Source organism: Meleagris gallopavo, chromosome 2 (assembly GCF_000146605.3).
Source record: "Meleagris gallopavo isolate NT-WF06-2002-E0010 breed Aviagen turkey brand Nicholas breeding stock chromosome 2, Turkey_5.1, whole genome shotgun sequence".
NCBI lineage: Eukaryota > Metazoa > Chordata > Aves > Galliformes > Phasianidae > Meleagris > Meleagris gallopavo.
Window position 1 is genome coordinate 87,792,263 of NC_015012.2, and position 18,340 is coordinate 87,810,602.

At 36.9% G+C, this 18,340-nt stretch overlaps 1 protein-coding gene across 4 annotated transcripts in view; it reads left to right on the forward strand.

The window, feature by feature from the left end:
* The window catches only part of HMGCLL1 (3-hydroxymethyl-3-methylglutaryl-CoA lyase like 1), a 72,123-nt gene that overhangs the window by 39,925 nt on the left and 13,858 nt on the right, over positions 1-18,340 (forward strand). For 3 of the 4 annotated variants that reach the window (XM_019613215.2, XM_019613216.2, XM_010707824.3), the window contains one exon: positions 14-202. In XM_019613215.2, the coding sequence (XP_019468760.1) occupies positions 14-202 (189 nt within the window). Of the gene's footprint in view, positions 1-13; positions 203-6,436; positions 6,668-18,340 lie in introns of those variants that run through there. The other variant, XM_019613214.1, reaches the window with a different exon arrangement.

Below are 18,340 nucleotides of genomic sequence, written 5' to 3' on the forward strand. Positions count from 1 at the left end.
TGTTTCTGATCAGGTGTCTAAACGTCTGTACAGTATGGGCTGTTACGAAATCTCTTTGGGGGACACAATTGGTGTGGGGACTCCTGGAAGTATGAAAAGAATGTTGGAAGCTGTTATGAAGGAAATCCCTCTGAGTGCCCTTGCTGTTCACTGCCATGATACGTATGGGCAGGCGCTAGCCAATATCCTCACAGCCATACAGGTAATATGGGTTCTTATTTTAAAGTCATGTTAGAAATAATAGCTTAATTCAAGTAAAATTGTGTTTAAAAAATCTCACCTTTAAAGGAGAGGAAAGAGCCACTCAAACTTTCAGCAACTATTGCTCACTTTTCAAACTGTCTACAGGTATTATAGAATCATAGAATCCTTGGAGTTGGAAGGGATCTTTAAAGATCATGTTATCCAGCTCCCCTGTAACAAACAGGGACATCCACAGCTAGATCACGTTTATCATAGCCTGGTCTTGCCTGGCCTTGAATGTCTCCAGGGGCAGGGCCCCTGTGCAATGTATGCCAGTGACTTTAACAGTGACCCTCGCTGTTAAAGACTTTTTCCTTACATGCAACCTAAATTTGTCCCTTACTTGGTTTGAAACCATTTGCTTATGTCCTATCACTACAGACCCTGCTAAAGAGTATGTCTCCTTTTTTTAGCTCCCCTTTAGATTTTGAAAGGGCGCTATCAGGTCTCCCTGGAGCCATCTCTTCTCCAGGCTGAACAGCCCCAGCTGTCTCAGCCTGTCCTTGTAGGAGGGGCGTTCTGTTCCTTGAATTATTTCTGTGGCCATCCTCTGGATGCACTCCAACAGGCCCATGCCTCTACTATACTGAGGACTCCACATCTGTGTGCAATACTCCAGGTGAGGCCTCACCAGTGCAGAGTAGATGGGCAGGATCACCTCCCTTGTATTGCTGGCCATGCTTCTTTTGATGCAGCCTAGGATATGGTTGGCTTCCTGGGCAGTGAGGGCACATTGCTAGCTCATGTCCAGCATGTCATGTCTGGGCTGCCCTCACAGCGCAGAAAGCCAGCCATGTCCTGGGCTGTATAAAAAGAAAATTAATGCTGTTGTTTTTGAAAAGCAAACAAACAAAAAACCACAATTGTAAAAAAATTAGTACTATTGTAGATGCAAGAAAATGTAAAAACATATTCTGCAACCTTGCATGAAATAGAAAGTTCTGAATTCTGATCTACTAATTATCTTCAGTTCCATACAAAAACACTAAGAAACATTGATGATAAATAAATTCCATTTATGTTGCATGAATGAGAGAGATAAAATACTTTTCATTCTGATGTCTCAGATTCCACTTTTCTTAGGAACATCTATACATTCATTGTTCATCAAACTAAAATCTCTGTTTTACAGATACGTCTAAATATAAAACAGAATAATTCTTTAGTACATCTTGATTTCAGATTGATAAGCCTCAGTTATTGACAATCGTACACAGAATGGTATAGATAATTTTTCCACTATTAACACACTTTTAGTATGCTTTCATGTTTATGAATTTCATCTTTCAAGCAACTTTGCATGTTGTTTAATCTCATTTCAAATTCATAGGTAAGTTTTCAGAAATACCTAGTTTCCATAAAAATGTTTTGTTTTGTTTTTAATAATATAACACAGTACAAAAAATAGACTACAAATTCTAATGGAATTTTTGTAAGGATAGCATCTTAATGAAAAATACCTTTCACAAGTACATGCATTCCTTAGGAGAGCCATTATTGTTCTATTTTATACTTAATGTCACTTTCTGCTTCCTTGCAATTCTTGATGTTACCTTTAAGATCAACTTTTCTTTGTCCTGTCTTCTTGTTTTGGCACTACTCTTATTATTTTGTTTAGAAAATAACAGCATCTTATTAACAGTGTTAGTGATAAAAGCAACAAGAAAGAGCACAGAAGTGTTTCAGTCAGCATGAGAATCTCTGCAGGTATTTGAGTAAATGCTGGATGACAAAATCTGATTAAAAAGGGTTCTAACTTATAGTATATTATTATTATTATAGTATTCATTATAGACCCTTACTCACTTTTACTGTTGCAAATGTGTGTGTATGTGCTATGGGATAAATAAATTGCCAATTTCACCGTTAGCTTAAGTTGCAGATGTAATAGCTAAAGGCATGAAAACCCCTGAGTATGGGAGGAGTTTGCCATAAAAATGCTTAAAGGATTGTTTTCAAGTCCTTCCTTAAAATAATTGCTGTCATGGTGCCTACTAAACACCGAGCTGTGGTTACGCTTTGTTAACCCTGGTATTTGCTGTGATACTCATTTTGTGTTTACATCATGCTGCTATCTTTTTATTTACATCTTAACTCTGGAAGAGTTAAAAGGGAAAAACATCTTAGGTTGCTAACGTGCAGTTCAGGCTACTTAACATGTAAATTCAAGAAAGCAATAGACCTGAAAAAAAATCCCTAGACAGCCTTCTCTGATTCCTGAGAAGCCAGGGGTGCCTGAGCTTCCAGCAGCAAACTTCCTTATGTGCTCAAGTTCTGCTACAGTGCATGCCTAAAGGTACTGTGTTTTTGGCTGAACTGAGCTTGTCATAGATTTTGCCAAAATTTCTTGATGAAGCAGGCATTACACAGTCTCCCTGACTGGATTTATTCAAGCAGCTCCTTGGCTTGGCCTAAAGGTAAGTCCCCAGACTCTTGGATACTCAAATGGGTCTGGAATGTCACAATACATCCTGCCTCTAGTGCTGGCTCTAAGTAATGGCTTTGTTTGAAGAGATGGGGCAGCTAGCAGTGAATTATAGCTATTCAATATTATTTCTAAAATAGAGCAACTGTTACCGGTCAGTTGGATTGTAAATGACAAAGGTGGATTAGAATTCCAAGTCACTTTGTAGTCCCTGCTGCTGGGTTTGTCTCTGTTTTCCTCTCTGCCAAAGAAACATGAATGGGCAAGTTAAAGTATTGGAGCAAAACTGTTGTCTTCAACTCAGTAATTTGTTTCATAGACCAGATTCTCCATAGATGGAATTCCTTACCCTGCCTGCTTTATGAGTTTTTGTGACCGACACAATATTTCATCAGGAGTGAAACATGATTGAGGGGTTATAGAAATAATGGGCTGCAATTATTGCTTGAAAACAGTTTTCAAGAATATTCAGTAGGTAAATTACACTATTCCTAAACCAGTGCAGACTACAACCTCCAACTGAGTACTATTGCATTGTATATTGTTCCCTAAGAATTAATGACTGACAGCTGGAAAGCCACAAATCACTCTACACTAATTCAGGCATTACTTCAATGGGAGATCTCATAGGAGTGGAAAGAGGTGCTGGTGATTCAGTAAGTGATTTTTTTATACAGATCACATTGTTCCATGCAAGATTATACTACCCAGAATATTTTCTTTTGTTTGGGGCTGGTCCAAAGTCATCTAGAACTGACAGACCGTATCTGTATAAGAAATTAGCAGGGAAGTAGCCTTGTAATTCTAGTATTCAGTTTTATGTGTGTTGTTTTAGCAAAAGGATAGGTAGTGAAAGATGGAAGAGAGATTAGCCAACTTTTAGTGGACAAGTAATTTTTTAAGTTGAAATGAATAATATAGGTTGAAAGCATTGCATTAAAGAAAAGAAAGGAGATTCACTTTTATGAAAAGAATCTATGTAAAATGTGAAAAACATGAAGGGATGTTTCAGAACAAAACATTAAACAGAAATGACTGGCTCTTAGTTAGCTGGCTTAATATTAAAATACAAGAATACAGAATTAAATGAGGGGGCAAGTTTGGAGGACAAGAAATGATGTGATGATTTAATTAGAAGTTGTGGTATGTTGAGTAAAATTGCATATGTGGGTTAGTTAATGCGACAAATACAAAATGGGGCTAAAAGAAGTAGTAAAACATCTACTGAAAATTGTTACAGACCTCCAAGGAAGACTAAAAAGAATGGTCAGGAAACTTCTGTGCTGGAGAGGCCCCAAAAAGGTAGACCATTTATCTCAGGAGATTTGAGTTACCTTGATATTTGACTCCTGTAGCATTTATGGAATGAGTAAGAAAGGAGAAATTTTTTAATGGAAATAGTACAAAACTGTTTTCTTTTAATAGTTTGTGTAGTTGCCAGAAATAGCTTTGACTGTTTTCATAGCACATACCTTAACATGAGAAAAGAATATGCTAACAGGTAAATGGGAGTTTTGCCCTGCAGTGGTACCTCAGTGAATTAAAAAACTGCCTGGTAATCTCACAAAATTTTATCAAATTCAAATTGCTATCTTAATTCATTGATATGAACTGATCCCTACACTACTGGGATCAAGTCCTAATTCTGGAAAAGCGAGTGTGAAATTCTAATGACTTATAAGGAGCAAAGATTTTTATCACTGTGTGTAATATTTCTACCTTACTAGAATTCAAAATGAATGAGTTTGACAATTAGTCAAGTTTATTATTTTTCATTAGTCCTTTCTTTTTCAAGCAAATAGGAACTTTGAAATGAAATGCACACTTTAGTACCAGAAACACAATCTAGCAAGTCTATAATTAGGCTTTTAAGACTCAAATTGAAAATTTCAGATTTGTGAATAGGGTGTTTCTCATTACAGAAATTATATGTCCCCTTATAGAGATGGGGGAAAAAAAAGTAGTATCTCAATAATATCTTTAATGTCCTTGAATTTTAAAAACAAATTTCTTAAAGAATGTCAACAGAACCAGCAAAGTGGTGTGGTTGGCTACTGAACTCTTCCCTTCATAACTTAAGTAGATTGTAGACTCCTTTTTACATGCTGAAGAGATTAACCATTTTTGTGCTCAAGCTTACATATGGAATAAGGGCTACATTCACACAAAGGCAGGCAGTGTTGATATGGCTAAGTTTTAAGTGCCAGAACCAGGAGACGAATATGAACAAAGATGGTGAAGGTCATGGTGTATTAATTCACAAGGATCATTATGTTACAGGAGCAGAGTTCAGAACAGCCAGCAGCCTGAAATGGGAGAGCCTTAGTTAGGCAACTGAAAAAGGGATTATGTTTAAAATTCCTCTTTTCCATAATTCTTATGAGCTTACATCTGAAACCTTAGGTGAGATGAATTTTGCACCCCAAACCGTCTCCTAGATATAAGTGCCTGACTCGTTTGTTGTTGTTGTTGTTTTCAGACACAAGATTTGCTTTTCCTGACTGATTAGCTTGCCTTTAGCAAGAGCTGACTGACGGTTCGTTTAGCTGCTTGTTAAAGTCAGCACACCATTAAGATGTCTTTCCAAGAAATTGCTCCTAAGATGCTTCTACTGGGGCTCCCCCTCTTTCACCTGAGGGTGACTTTAAACCTGAAATCTTGTGCTTGGCCCCCTCCTGAGATCCCCTGCAGCAGAGTTGCAGCTGTGCTTGCAACCATTCTTTTATCTTGATTCTCAGACTCATCCTCACACACTGACTTAACTTTGGATCTGGCTCATCAGTGAATTACTGTGTGATCGCTGGACTGTTACCGAACCTGATTACTTGGCCATGAAGCAAGTGTAGGGTCTTACACCTAGGGAGGAATAATTGCATGCACCAATACAGGCTGGGGGATGAGCTGCTGGAGAGGAGCTCTGCAGAGAGGGACCTGGGCGTCCTGGTGGACGACAGGTTGGCCATGAGCCAGCAGTGTGCCCTCGTGGCCAAAAAGGCCAATGGCATTCTGGGGTGCATTAAGAAGAGCGTGTCCAGCAGGTCGAGGGAGGTGATCCTCCCCCTCTACTCTGCCCTGGTAAGGCCTCATCTGGAGTACTGTGTCCAGTTCTGGGCTCCCCAGTACAAAAAAGACAGGGATCTCTTGGAAAGAGTCCAGCGGAGGGCCACAAAGATGGTGAGGGGCCTGGAACATCTCCCCTATGAAGAAAGGCTAAGTGAACTGGGTCTGTTTAGCCTTGAGAAAAGACGACTGAGAGGGGACCTGATCCAGGTTTATAAATATCTGAGGTGTGGCGGCCATAGCAGTGAGGCCAGTCTCTTTTCAGTGGTACGTGGAGACAGGACGAGGGGAAACGGACATAAGCTGCAGCATAGGAAGTTTTGCACGAATGTGCGTAAGAACTTCTTCACGGTGAGGATGACGGAGCACTGGAACAGGCTGCCCAGGGAGGTTGTGGAGTCTCCTTCTCTGGAGATATTCAAGTCTCGCCTGGACGCCTACCTGTGCGACCTGGTGTAGGGAACCTGCTTTGGCAGGGGGGTTGGTCTCGATGATCTCTAGAGGTCCCTTCCAACCCCTACAATTCTGTGATTCTGTGAACTGATGACTCAACTTCTGATTCCTTTTTGGTGAGATTGATTCTGCTGCCTAGCTGTGACTCTTGGATCCTGGTTTGCCATCCTTTAAGGAGCAGACTGTCCTTGGCTGCTACTTGAGATTGTTAAGTATTTAGAGGGGAGACCAGTAACCACTATCTTCTGCTTTCAGGATAGAGTTGAGTGGCAACTAGTGATGAGCTGGGAGATACAGCACGAGTTAGCGTGCTTCCTGACATCTTGGAGCTTGGCTGGTGGCCTTGTTTATCAAAGAGGCAAGATATTGCTATTAAGAAAACATTTTCTTGTGTTTGGTTGCACGCAAAACCCTAGCAGTATTGCACTGAGAATTTCACTGTATTTAAGAGGATGCAAAAAACCCAGCTTGAGGTATTGATGTATATGGCAGAGGAATATCAAGATTTTGAACTAAAATATCTCTTTTAAGTGCCAGACCAACTTTAGCCACACTTAAAATTCATGTTAAGTTTTTAGTCTAGTATTTCTGGAACTAACTGACGTAAAGAATATATTCATAATGATGAATTTCCAATTAAGTACAGCATCTGTAAGAATATTTCTTTACTAGAAAATTTGCTTAGCATTTGTATCCTGCAGTCAATTCTTGCATTTTTTTTCCCAATTTATTTACTGAATAATTTTATTAGATGGTGTATGGTAACTCTTGAGTCACGGCCTAAACCACTGATTGAGCACATGGGAAAGGATCAGGTCAGCCCTGGGAGCACAGGTGAAGGCAATTCACTTGTGTTACCAGAAGGATTGGAGCCTGGCTGCACCTCTCAGGCCTCATTTAAGGGCTGACTGGCACTGAGGAAGGATCTCTGCTTGGAGATCCCTTCCTTGTCGAGTTTCCCCTGCAAGCCTATATCTTTGGAGATGGGTGAGCACTTTTCTTTTGTAATGCTATTCTACTCACATCAGTCCCTTTGCTATTATGCTCCTGTATTGCCCTTCCACTGTTTTGACCCTTCTGATTGTAACAGATGGATAGTGAAGAATGCAGCAGCACTCATGCTAATGTGCCCTAGTAAGTGGCTGTTATGTGCAGCTGGAAGCTGTACAAATTAGAGTAGCTGAATAAAATGGAGAAGTAATAGAGAGGAAATAATGGTAAATTAGCATGAAGGTATCAGTAGTGGTGGAGGAAGGCTGGGTGACAAGAAGGCAAATATATTTGTATATTTGTCACATATAGCTGTCCAGTTGTTTAGGGCTTCTGTTGGAAGTTTGTTATACTTTTACTTTTTCATAGTATATGAATGATTTCATGATTTATACATAAAAGCATGTACATATGTAGTCTCAGTGTTCTTGATTTTTACAAGAAGCAGCAGGATAGATGTTTGAAGTACAATTTTATGGAACCGTATTTTGTAAAAACTTACAAGCATATTTTCCTGTGGTTTAGTTTTCCTGAGCTTTGTGTCCAGGTTTCTTCTTTGTAATTCATTTCCGAAAAGACACAAAGTTAAAAGGAACTGTGTGTCTGGATTTATGTAAAAAAATTTTCTTCATTATAACGAAGAGACATCGCTGGGTTCTGATCTTTTGGATGGCTGCTTGGGCAGAGTCACAAAATTAACAGTGATTTTAAAACTAGATGGGCTCTATTGCAAAATGCTGTGTTAGCAGAGACTGGTAAGGATGTGAACCAAGTAAAACATCAACAATAAAACCAAAAGACTCTTAATTCCCCACTTTTCTAAGGATGAAATAGCAATAAAGCAAAACAAAGTCTGTAAAAGAGAGCGAAGAAATCAGGATTAACTCAAAGCATCATTCTTTCAGGCATGCACATTTATTTATGTGCTGTTATATACAGTCTTCGTTTTAGATTATTAAAGTTTGGGTTTGCTTTTTATCTTCCTTCAGTTGGGGTTTTACCAGTATCTAAATTCCTTCACTAAAACAAAGTGTTGTGTGTGCACAAGCCTTGAATAAAAGTATAAAATTCTTTTTTTCTTTTTTTTTTAACCCTTTTGATTCCTAGGCCTCATGTTTGTCATTGATAATTGTACTTTTTCCTGATGACCGTAGGCCACTGTTGTGGTAGCACTATAAATGCGTGATATACCTACATGTCTCACATATTGTCTTATTTATTAAGTAACCCTATATTGGACATTCAAGATGGTATATAGAAAGAAAAAAATAAGCCTTTTTTCTTTTTTTTTTTTATGAAATGCTATTTTTTAAATTCCTCGCAATGCACAGTCATTCAGATCTATATTGTAGGAGAATAAACTTCTGTTGAAGGATAAAGACAGGTAAACCAACATTGAAAATATATTGATCCTTGCATGTAATCATTGTGTTAGACTTGAACTCGGAATTTGTCATGGAGCAGTGAATATGAATTTACTAGCCTTGGAGGATAGTCTGGCCTTATTTGCCTACTGATAAACAAGTCAAAATATATTCATTTTTGAGCAGTAAATAGTAATGGAGGTGATAAACTTTTATGTAGTGGACTGCTGAAGTTCTTGATTGAGCAATACATTAAATACCACTGGGATTTTGTTTTGCTGTGTACTGGGATGCCCATTGCCTTGCAATGGAATGATTTACATCTAAACTCATTTTTAATAGTGTAGTTAATGTTTCAACATTATACTAAAGACAATTCTTTAAGCCAATAGGGAGGTATTATATGGAGTGAATGAGGTACAGAAGGCAGGAAACATAAAATCTTGGCTTGTCTTTTCCTGGGTTGATGTGTCACTGTGTACATCAGTTCTCTTCGATTTTTCATTTGTGAAATGAAAATAAGGTTTCTTTCTCTTTGTGTGTGTGTGTGTGTGTGTGTGTGTGTGTGTGTGTGTGTGTGACATACTAGAAGGAGGATCATCAGAAAAGTAAAATTATTTTTATGAAATCCAGATTTCAAAGTAATTACTTAAATTGTGGCTTAGAAACTTCTTTCAAATAGAATATAATTTTGAGATTTGAAAAGCTGAGGTGTACGAGTGTGCAAATGATTTGAATGCGCCTGTATGTATTTTGATCATCTGTGTTTTGTAACATGCCATTACCTTTCTTCTGCACAGACTGGTACTCTGAAGAATTTATCCAGTCCAATGTGGAGCGAGAAAGGCTTACCATGTGAAACACTTGCATGTTTTGAGATTTTGAGAAGTATTGATATTGTTTGCATTTTTAATTTGAGAAATGCATAGAATTGCTGAAGTTTCAGCAGACTTCAGAAGTTTACTTGATTCATTTGTAAACAGCAGAATAAAGATATGCTAGAATTCTGCTGAAGACTTAACAGAGAGCTCCAGAAAGTAATTTCAAGGTTCAGGTAGGGAAACATTAGAAAAAGCACAGCTTGACTGAGAATGGGATTCAGGAAGGGCTGGTCACGCTTCAGTATTTTGCTGGAATTCTTTGAGGCAAGTGCTGCCAAAGAAGACAAAGGATATACAGTGGCCATCATATGCCTTGATTTGTCAGAAAACAATTCACAGTGTTCTGTACTGGAAGTTAATAATAAGGCGTGGAGGTGTAATAAGTGGGAAGTTGGCTAAATTGCATGAAATAAACGGAGTTACAAAACAGAATTTCTTCAAGCTGGAAAGTACCCATTAGCAGAGATGTGGCAGTACTGGACTGATTAAATAAGTAATTCTTTGTACCATAAAGTTCTTAAAAGCAATTGGTCTTAGATACAGAAATTAAAATCTTCAGACTTAAATTTAGAAGTTTTAGACTTCTGTTGTGGCTAGCACAAACTTTATGTATAAATCTGTCTAGTACTCTAAGAAGAAAGAAGTTTAGGATCAAAAGGAGGAGAATAGGAATGAATATAATTATTTGGTAAGATAAAATGTTTTTAATTACAGTGAGCCTCTCAAAAAGAAAAAGTCTTCCTGGAGCTTTCTACTTTTGGATTTCTTTGGGAGCTACTTAGTCCTAGGTGCTTAATAGATATCTTTTGGGTTTGAAGTGCAAATGATACTTTTGAACTATTTGCCAGTATCCTAATAAAGCTATTAACAATAACACAAAATTATTTAGAAAATGTCATTTGTGTTTTTATTTTCCTTTTTTCATTTTTTCCTATCAGAAACAGCATGATACATAAGTATAGCTAGTAATTAAAAAGTTTACATTTAATCTGAAGAGATATGAGATTAAGAAGGGAAAGAGTGAGCAAAATTGCTCAAGAATGAAAACTAACAAAAAAGAAGTGAGGAAAACTGTCTTTGGAAACAAATAAATGAAAGGAAATTGCCAGGTGAACTGTGAAGAGATACCAGATTGCAGTGTTTCTGTTAAGAAAACTTAAGAAAGTACACGCTTGGGGAAAGTAGCAAAACACTTGCGTTATAGCAAATAATATCACTACTATGAGTAGTCAGCTAGTTACTTTTGCAAGAGAAAAAACATACTGCAGAAATGAGTATATCAGACCTACATATGGAAGAAAATGAAAACATAAGCCCCCAAAAAAGAGAAAGAACAGAGAAAATACTGGGAAATCTCTTCGATTTTCAGTATGAATGCTTATTTCTTCATAAATATACTGATATTATAGCCTGTAATTTCAATGAAATAAAGTAAGAGAATAAGCAGACAGTACCACTCCTGCTCTTTACTCAGATCAGTACAAACAAAGAAGCAGTCCTGTTTTTGTTACTTTCTGCTGCCTTTAGCAGGATGTGCATAGTATGGGTTTTTTTGAAGGGCTGGATGTTTCTGACCTTTCTCCCTGTGCTTCAGAAAAATATGGGAATAAGATGTTATTTACCAAAATAGCAGCCAAAGTTGCAAGATGAAGAAATATACATTTACTTTAAAAAGGTAGCATTTATGGTTTCTTAGTATATTGTAAATGATTATCAATAATAGAAATCCTCATTCTAGCTGCTTTTAGTATGATGATTGAATTTCAGAAGCTTTCAACCCTAGTTACTGAACCAGCAAACCTCAACTCTCTCTGTTTTGGGATACTAATCAGACAAAGAGATCCTTCATCAAAAATAGATTATTCTCATTTCCAAATTCTCTCAATAGTACTGACTTGGAACAGTATGTATTACTTCCCTTTGGCTTGAAATCAAGTCTTAACTAACTTTTAAAACATTTTGAAACTGTGTTTAAACTGAATTTCTCATGCAAATTCATGTATGTTTCTGTATGTCTCTGCAAGTTCATATGGATTTGTCGCTCTAAGATGTGGAATATGAATTGAGAAATCACTGTAGTATGAGAAGAATAAAATCTAAAGTGGTTTTAGCAATTTTTTTTTTTATCTTAAAGGCAAAGATAAATTTATTTACAAATAGCACTGAAGCTGTGGATTTGTAGAAGGAATGAGTTTGGCCCAGAAGTTTTGTTGTCTTTCCACTTTTTTTTCTGTGCTTGCCTACATAGACTTTATTCTTAGAATGCTGTTTTAATGTAGTTTTCCTAATCTCCACTTCTGAGTTTTCCATGCTGTAAGTGATGCACATTTCATTCTTCGGTGACAGTGATAAGTTCCAGTTTCAGCTTTGTTGATAACTTTCTGATTCATTAAATTCAGAGCCGTTAAGACAATTCTGTTTTGATTGACCAATACCTGAAATCTAGCATTGCTTCCATAACTGGACATCTTTCTCCTGTTGTCAAAGCACTTCTTTTGAATGTAAAAATAAACAGATTCAGATAGCTTATTATAAATGATTCTTAGATCTTCATCAGATGCTGTTCTATTGCATCATTCTTTACTTGTCATATCTGGAACTTTGTAAAATGGAAAGTAATTAGAGTCTGTAGAGTATAAATAGACAATTCTGTCTTATTTCACATTTTACCTATTGATAACAGGTTTGGAAAATTGTGCTTGCAAACAAGGCTCTCACAAGGTAGTACAGTACATGATGTAGGTACTTAACCCATAGATTAAAAGCCCTTCTGAGGACAGTGCTCTGTACAGGATGTTATTGTCTATCTCTTTGTTCTCCTTTGTAATTCCTTTTCTTTCTTTCTTTCTTTCTTTCTTTCTTTCTTTTTTCTTTACCATTCTATGTCTCCCTCAGAGCTTGGCTGGGTAAATATACTGCTGGCAACTCACTGACAAGAAGGGAAAATGATATGAGCAGATACCGTGTTCCTACATCATCTAATCATAATATTTTCCCTGGCACTTAACATTAATTTTCTCCTCTCTTTCACTATTTTCCTAGTCATTGTTTTCTGGCTGTAAGTCCACGTGACCAGAGAAATAGTCGTCTTATAGACCTCCTTCTATCATCCCAACTGTGTCTTGTTTAACTTGACTATTTAAATGGCTAGGAGTCAGCATCATCCAATTCTGAAGTGGACTGGGCAGTAATCCAACTCTTTCTGTTAGAGACAGACATTCATTTTTTTGGAACAGAAACAAATTACTTCCAAATGCTGGAAATGTAAGAAGGCTTTTCAGAAAAGGTTTTCAGGTGTTTATAGAACAAATCAGTATAAAATAGTTTTCAAAATGCTAAGCCCAATTTAAAGTAAATATTTAGTGCTTTTAGGAGTTGTGAAAATATAGCACTAGAAAACTGAAGTCACTAATCTGGAGCATGCATTAAAAAATTTAGTGAGGGCACACAATGTCAATTTCCCCATGCATTTTTTCTGTTGTGCCTTAACTGGATTGCATGCATAGAAAGGTAGCACTTTCCTTTTTTTCCTTTTTTCCTCACCCCCTTTTTTTTGTTTTGCATGAGACTTACATGGCTGGCTGTGAGATGAATGCCCATAACAATCCAAAACTGAACTACTTTAAAACAGCTTTTGATGCAATGTCTGAAAATCTGCATTTTCCAGTCCAGATAATCTAGACTTTTTGTAGAGTCATAGAATGATTTGAATTGGAAGGGACCTCAAGGATCATCAAGTTCCAAACCCACTGCCACAGCAGGGTTGCTAACCACTAGATGAAGTACTAGATCAGATTTCCCAGGGCCTCATCCACCCTGGCATTAAACGCCTGGGATAGGGCATCAACCACATTTCTGGGCAACCTGTTCCAGCATCTGCTTGCTCGTTGATTTGAAGGTTTTTTTTTATGTGTGCCTCATTCAGGCACTCTCATTCTGCACAGCTATTATCTCTCTTTTGGTTATATAATGTCTTACTTACCTATTACACACCTTCTACAACACATAAAATGGGATTCCACGCACAAGTATTTTACCCAGCTGACTCATCCTAGATCTGCTCCATCTTGTCTGACAAGTTCCATCCTCCCCATTGAGCAAACTTCCCACAGTATGCATTTCTTTATCAATTTATGTTTCATCAGCTGTCACATAAACTTTAGGCATCAGTCTGTGTCTTAGTAGGTGTAGCGCTTGTAGAATTGCTACATTGCTACTTTGTGCATTCCCAGTCTCATCATACAATTCTAGTTGTATAGTTTTTTCCCGTATTTCATACTATTTCCCATACTGTATTCATTTTTGTCATAACTCCATTTGAATCAGTCACCTTTCTTGCTGCCTAGGTCCAGTCAAATGTCAAAACTGGCTATGTTTGTGCTCATAAATTACCTGTCCCTAGGCTTCTTTGGCATCAAGGCTGGTTGATGTGAAAAGTTGCATCCATTAAATTGTTGCCCAAACATTCCAAAACAATGCAGTCACCTCAAAACTGCCAACTAAGAGCGATCTCTAAATAGTGCTAGTTCCTAAAATGTGCCAGAAATGGTTTGTTGGAATCCTACATGACCAAGGCTTACAGCAAGAATTATGCACAGTGTTCAAATTATTTCTGCTACTTAGAAGTCTTCCCTGACACGGTTTACTGTTCACGTATGTAGCAATCAGAGAGCACAAGCAACATTACATTAAATGCAGGAAAGAGAGTTTTTGTCGTTGTTACTAGTGGTAAAAGCCACTGGGCTGTCCCTACTACTGAGGTTTTGAAGTTCTGGTCAGCCCTGCCTGTGCTCTCTGTGCTGCTGGAATCCCTGAGGGTTTTCACTACCTACAGACAAGAATCTTTATCACAAACCTGTACACTGTACGTGTGTTTGTGGTGAAGGTGGGAGTCCCCAAGTTACATGTCCTTTATTCAAGGCACTGAGCAATTGCTCTTCAGGAGGCTAACATCATTGTTTTGAATAGCTTATCTATTTTGGCTGGGTTTTTCCAAAGCAGTGTAGTTCAGGGCAGACATCCTTCCCACAGGATTTCAGCTTGATTAGCACAAATTGGCGAAGTTGTAAGTAGTGAAGTAGAGTACCACTGGATCTGAGTAGGGAAGATGCTGGCCGATTTTTGTAGCTGATATTTCTAATATGGCAATTTAAATTAAATTTCTAATTGAAGTACACCGCCAAATTAATGTCTGTACTTAAAAAAGTAGTCTGAAACATATTCTTGATTAACAATTTATGTTAATAGACAACCTACTTCCTCCCATGACTAAGACGTACTTATGATGCTAGGATATGTACTTTAGCTTCTTTCTGATCTAGAACATCTGAGTATGGTAGTAGTTGTGCACTGACCTTTATGTTTTAAGATAGTCTCCTTCTGGATGGACTGTGGTATTTGTTTTGAGCTTACATGCTGTACACTGAAAAGCGATGTGGTACAATGGCAGTAACACCGTATAGTATTTCAACACAATTTTAAAGCAATTCTGAAAAGAAAATCAGAAGTTTGGTTAGGATACATTTAAGTGCTTGTAAAAATGTTTTGCCATGATATTTAAAAAAAATAAAAAAAATACAAATTATAAGAGCTGCTTCACTTGTTTTTAGAAATTCTCCCTAAAATCATCTTGCACAACCTTCAATCAGGTTGTGATTCTGTATAAATCTGCCAGAAGATAAATGGTTTTTAAGCTTTTGTATTTTTCCACCTGTCAAAATTATTCTCCCTCCCTTTTTCTCCTGAAGTAGATGGTTGTGGTGTTTTTTGTTTTTTTTGTTTGTTTGTTTTGTTTTTTTAAGTAAGTGTAAAATAAGGACAGAATTGCTACAGTGCTTCTCACTTGAAAATGGTATTTCTTTTCATTAACTTACATTGTTTGTGAGGATGATAGAGTAAGACTCATTTCCCATGGCTGTTCCTGCCATGGCAAACAACTGCAACTGGTCCCAAATCTCAGTGTCTCCAGCAGGGAAGTGCAGTGTTTACAGTATGATGCTTACTTCCTTTTTGGGCAGCTCTACAGACAGCTGTGCTGAGGGGGTGTAACTAAACCTCTGGCCATTTTTGCATATTTATGGCTTCTCAGAACCAATTTTGTTATGATCGAACAGATAGTGAAGGAGGTTTAAGTAAATTAAAATGCAGAAAGTCTAGGGATGCTGGTATCAGACATCGTGAAGTTTCAAATTCTCTGTAAGAGAGTGTGTTCAATAGATCTTTGTAGCTGTATGAGAACAAATGGTCATCTTGCGTAACTGCAACGAGCCAAAGATAACTCTTTGGTCAAGACAGAAACCAAAGCTGATGCAGTACTTAAAGTATGACAATCATCTTTCCCTTCTGTGCTGTCCAGAAGCAATGCTGAACCGCTCTTCTGAAGCAACTCATTTCTCATTTATCTATTTTTTCACTTGAAATATTACAGTACAAATTGAAACAGCCAGGGTTTCGAAAACAAAGCCTTTTTGATCATTGTAAAGACAAATGGGTGATATGTTCCATAATTTTTACCAGCTTGCATATTTTCCTGTTTATTTAATTCATTTCTCCTTTGTTGCTCAGTGCAAATTGTCAGAGGCAAATTATATGATTTGCTTAACATGAAGTCCTTTCAAATGCAGAAAGTAAACAATTATAGAAGTATTTTTCTCTGATCTGTGTTCTTTATAGTTAAATGTTGCTCACATTAGGAGTTGTACCAATATGTAAGAATTTTTATTTTGATGGATCTTGTCCACTTAAGAATACACTGTATGAGCAGAGTAGAAGTAGTCTTAACGAGGCAATATAACGTGCATTTATAACAAAAGAGAAGATGCTAAGTTGAATTTTTTTTTTTTTCCAAACAAAGCCAGTGTTCAGGCTTTAATGTTAAAGTTGTTTTGGATGAGCAATTTGGAAATTTTTTTTTTTAAGAATTTTAAAATTCTTTAAATTTTAAGCGTAAGGAGAAATAGTGTAAAGTAGATTACAGTTTGTAATCTTCTTTAATGCAGCTTCGTGCTACCATTTAACTAGTCATTGTATTAGAAAGCAAGATTTTCTTGGAAGTATTGTAGTATGATAAGGCATTATAATGCAATGTGATGAATATTACAGAACTGATGCACTTATAGCAGAATAGTAGAAACTGGGGAACTGTCACACTCTCTTCTAAAGTTTACTGCATTGTGATGAAAATCATGCAAAATACTTTATTTAAAATAAAGATTAATTCTTTCATATAATGTCTAAAAAGATGCCCTATTTGATTACATTTTCTCTGGTCTCTTTACAGTAGCTATTGACTGTTTAATCCCATCCTGGATTCCTGCTCAGGACATTACATTTTATAACAAAATGGATAGTTCTACTTCCTTGAAATTACATAGATGAATGAGTAAAACATATATTCTGCAGTTCCTAAAAGGAGATTGCTCCTTGGTTCTGTATCTTTACAGTAGAAGCCATGTTTTCCAACAAGACCTTAATGGTCCATTTGTTAAATACATTTGTCTGAGTCTTGAATAAAATTAAGCCTGTGGATAGCTATTTGCAAGTTCAGGAGTTATTTAGTGAGAATGAATAGAAAACTCAAATTTACTGATGGAAACAATCTGTTTATTCCTTTCTATATCTTTTGCAAAAAAAAACCAACAATAATAATAATAAAAAAAACAGGAATATTTATTAATTTATTATACCATAACTTGCATTGAAATTTTGCTGTAAGTTGTGCTTGCCTAAGTGGGATCCTAGTCTTCCTAGGAGCGATAGAAAAAACAAATACATTTGTTTTTGTTATTGGATTTTTTTTGGTGGTGGGGTTTTTTTGGTGGTGGTCCTTTTTCTTCCTTGCAGTGGTTTTCAAAACACAGATACCAGTGAGGAAAAAAAAAAAGCAGCAGTGTAGCTATTGTAAATATTCTACAGAATGTCCATCTGAAGCCTCTCAACCCTGGTAATTAGAGGCCATACTGTGGAGATTGACAGGGTAAATTACCAGTTAATGTTTACACAACAAAACATATGCCCAGTACAATATCCCACACTGATGTTACTGAAACCAAAGTCCGGAAATGTACAGTGGAAACAAGACATGGTACTTTTCTTGTGCCAACACAAACAGCAATTACAGCACAGTGTGAGAGAAGTCATAAGAAATACTACTGCATATCAGTAGTTCAACAAAGTCAGCACTTTTGTGTAATTGCAGGGGAAAAGGGCTGAAAAACATTACAGAACTCAGCAAGAAATGGCCCTTTATACTTTAAAGTGATCCTTGATAAAACAATGCTGGGGTCATGAGAAGGCTACTCAGCCAATTTTGCTTCACTGTGGGATCCATTGACATCTGGCTGAGCTGCGGAAGCTGGAAAACTTCTTTAATATTCTCTTGACAGTAAAATGGACATGTGGAAAACATTCTAATCTGTTAATCTTTGGTGCTCCTGAAGAAAAAGGACATTTGGCTTTATACTTTGTGATGATAAATATTAAGTCTCCAGGTCTAGCTGTAAATAAGTTAAAAGTATTAAAATGGAGAATGTATTTCTTCTTTTCCAAATATGGGAGAAGATGGATATGCACCTGTGTAATCCAGATGATGTAATAAATGCCAGGAGTTTTTTTCTAAGGGTAGTTTACTATACGTCTTTGGCAATTTGCTCTTCTTCATGGTGAATATATTTAGTCAATGAATAATGAGGAGTAGAATCTCCAAATTTCCTTACATCCTACATACTAAAATAGAATAAAGTATTTTTTTCACTCAGGGGATTATGAAAATAGAAATACGAGAGATTCAAAATAGTAGTTTGCCTGAATAAAAAGCTGCACATTTCATTTAATAGCATTGACTCTACAAATCCTTTTTGGCCTGACCTTTGATATGGAATAAGGTTGAATGATGGAGATATACATTCATTTTACTTGAGGTAGCG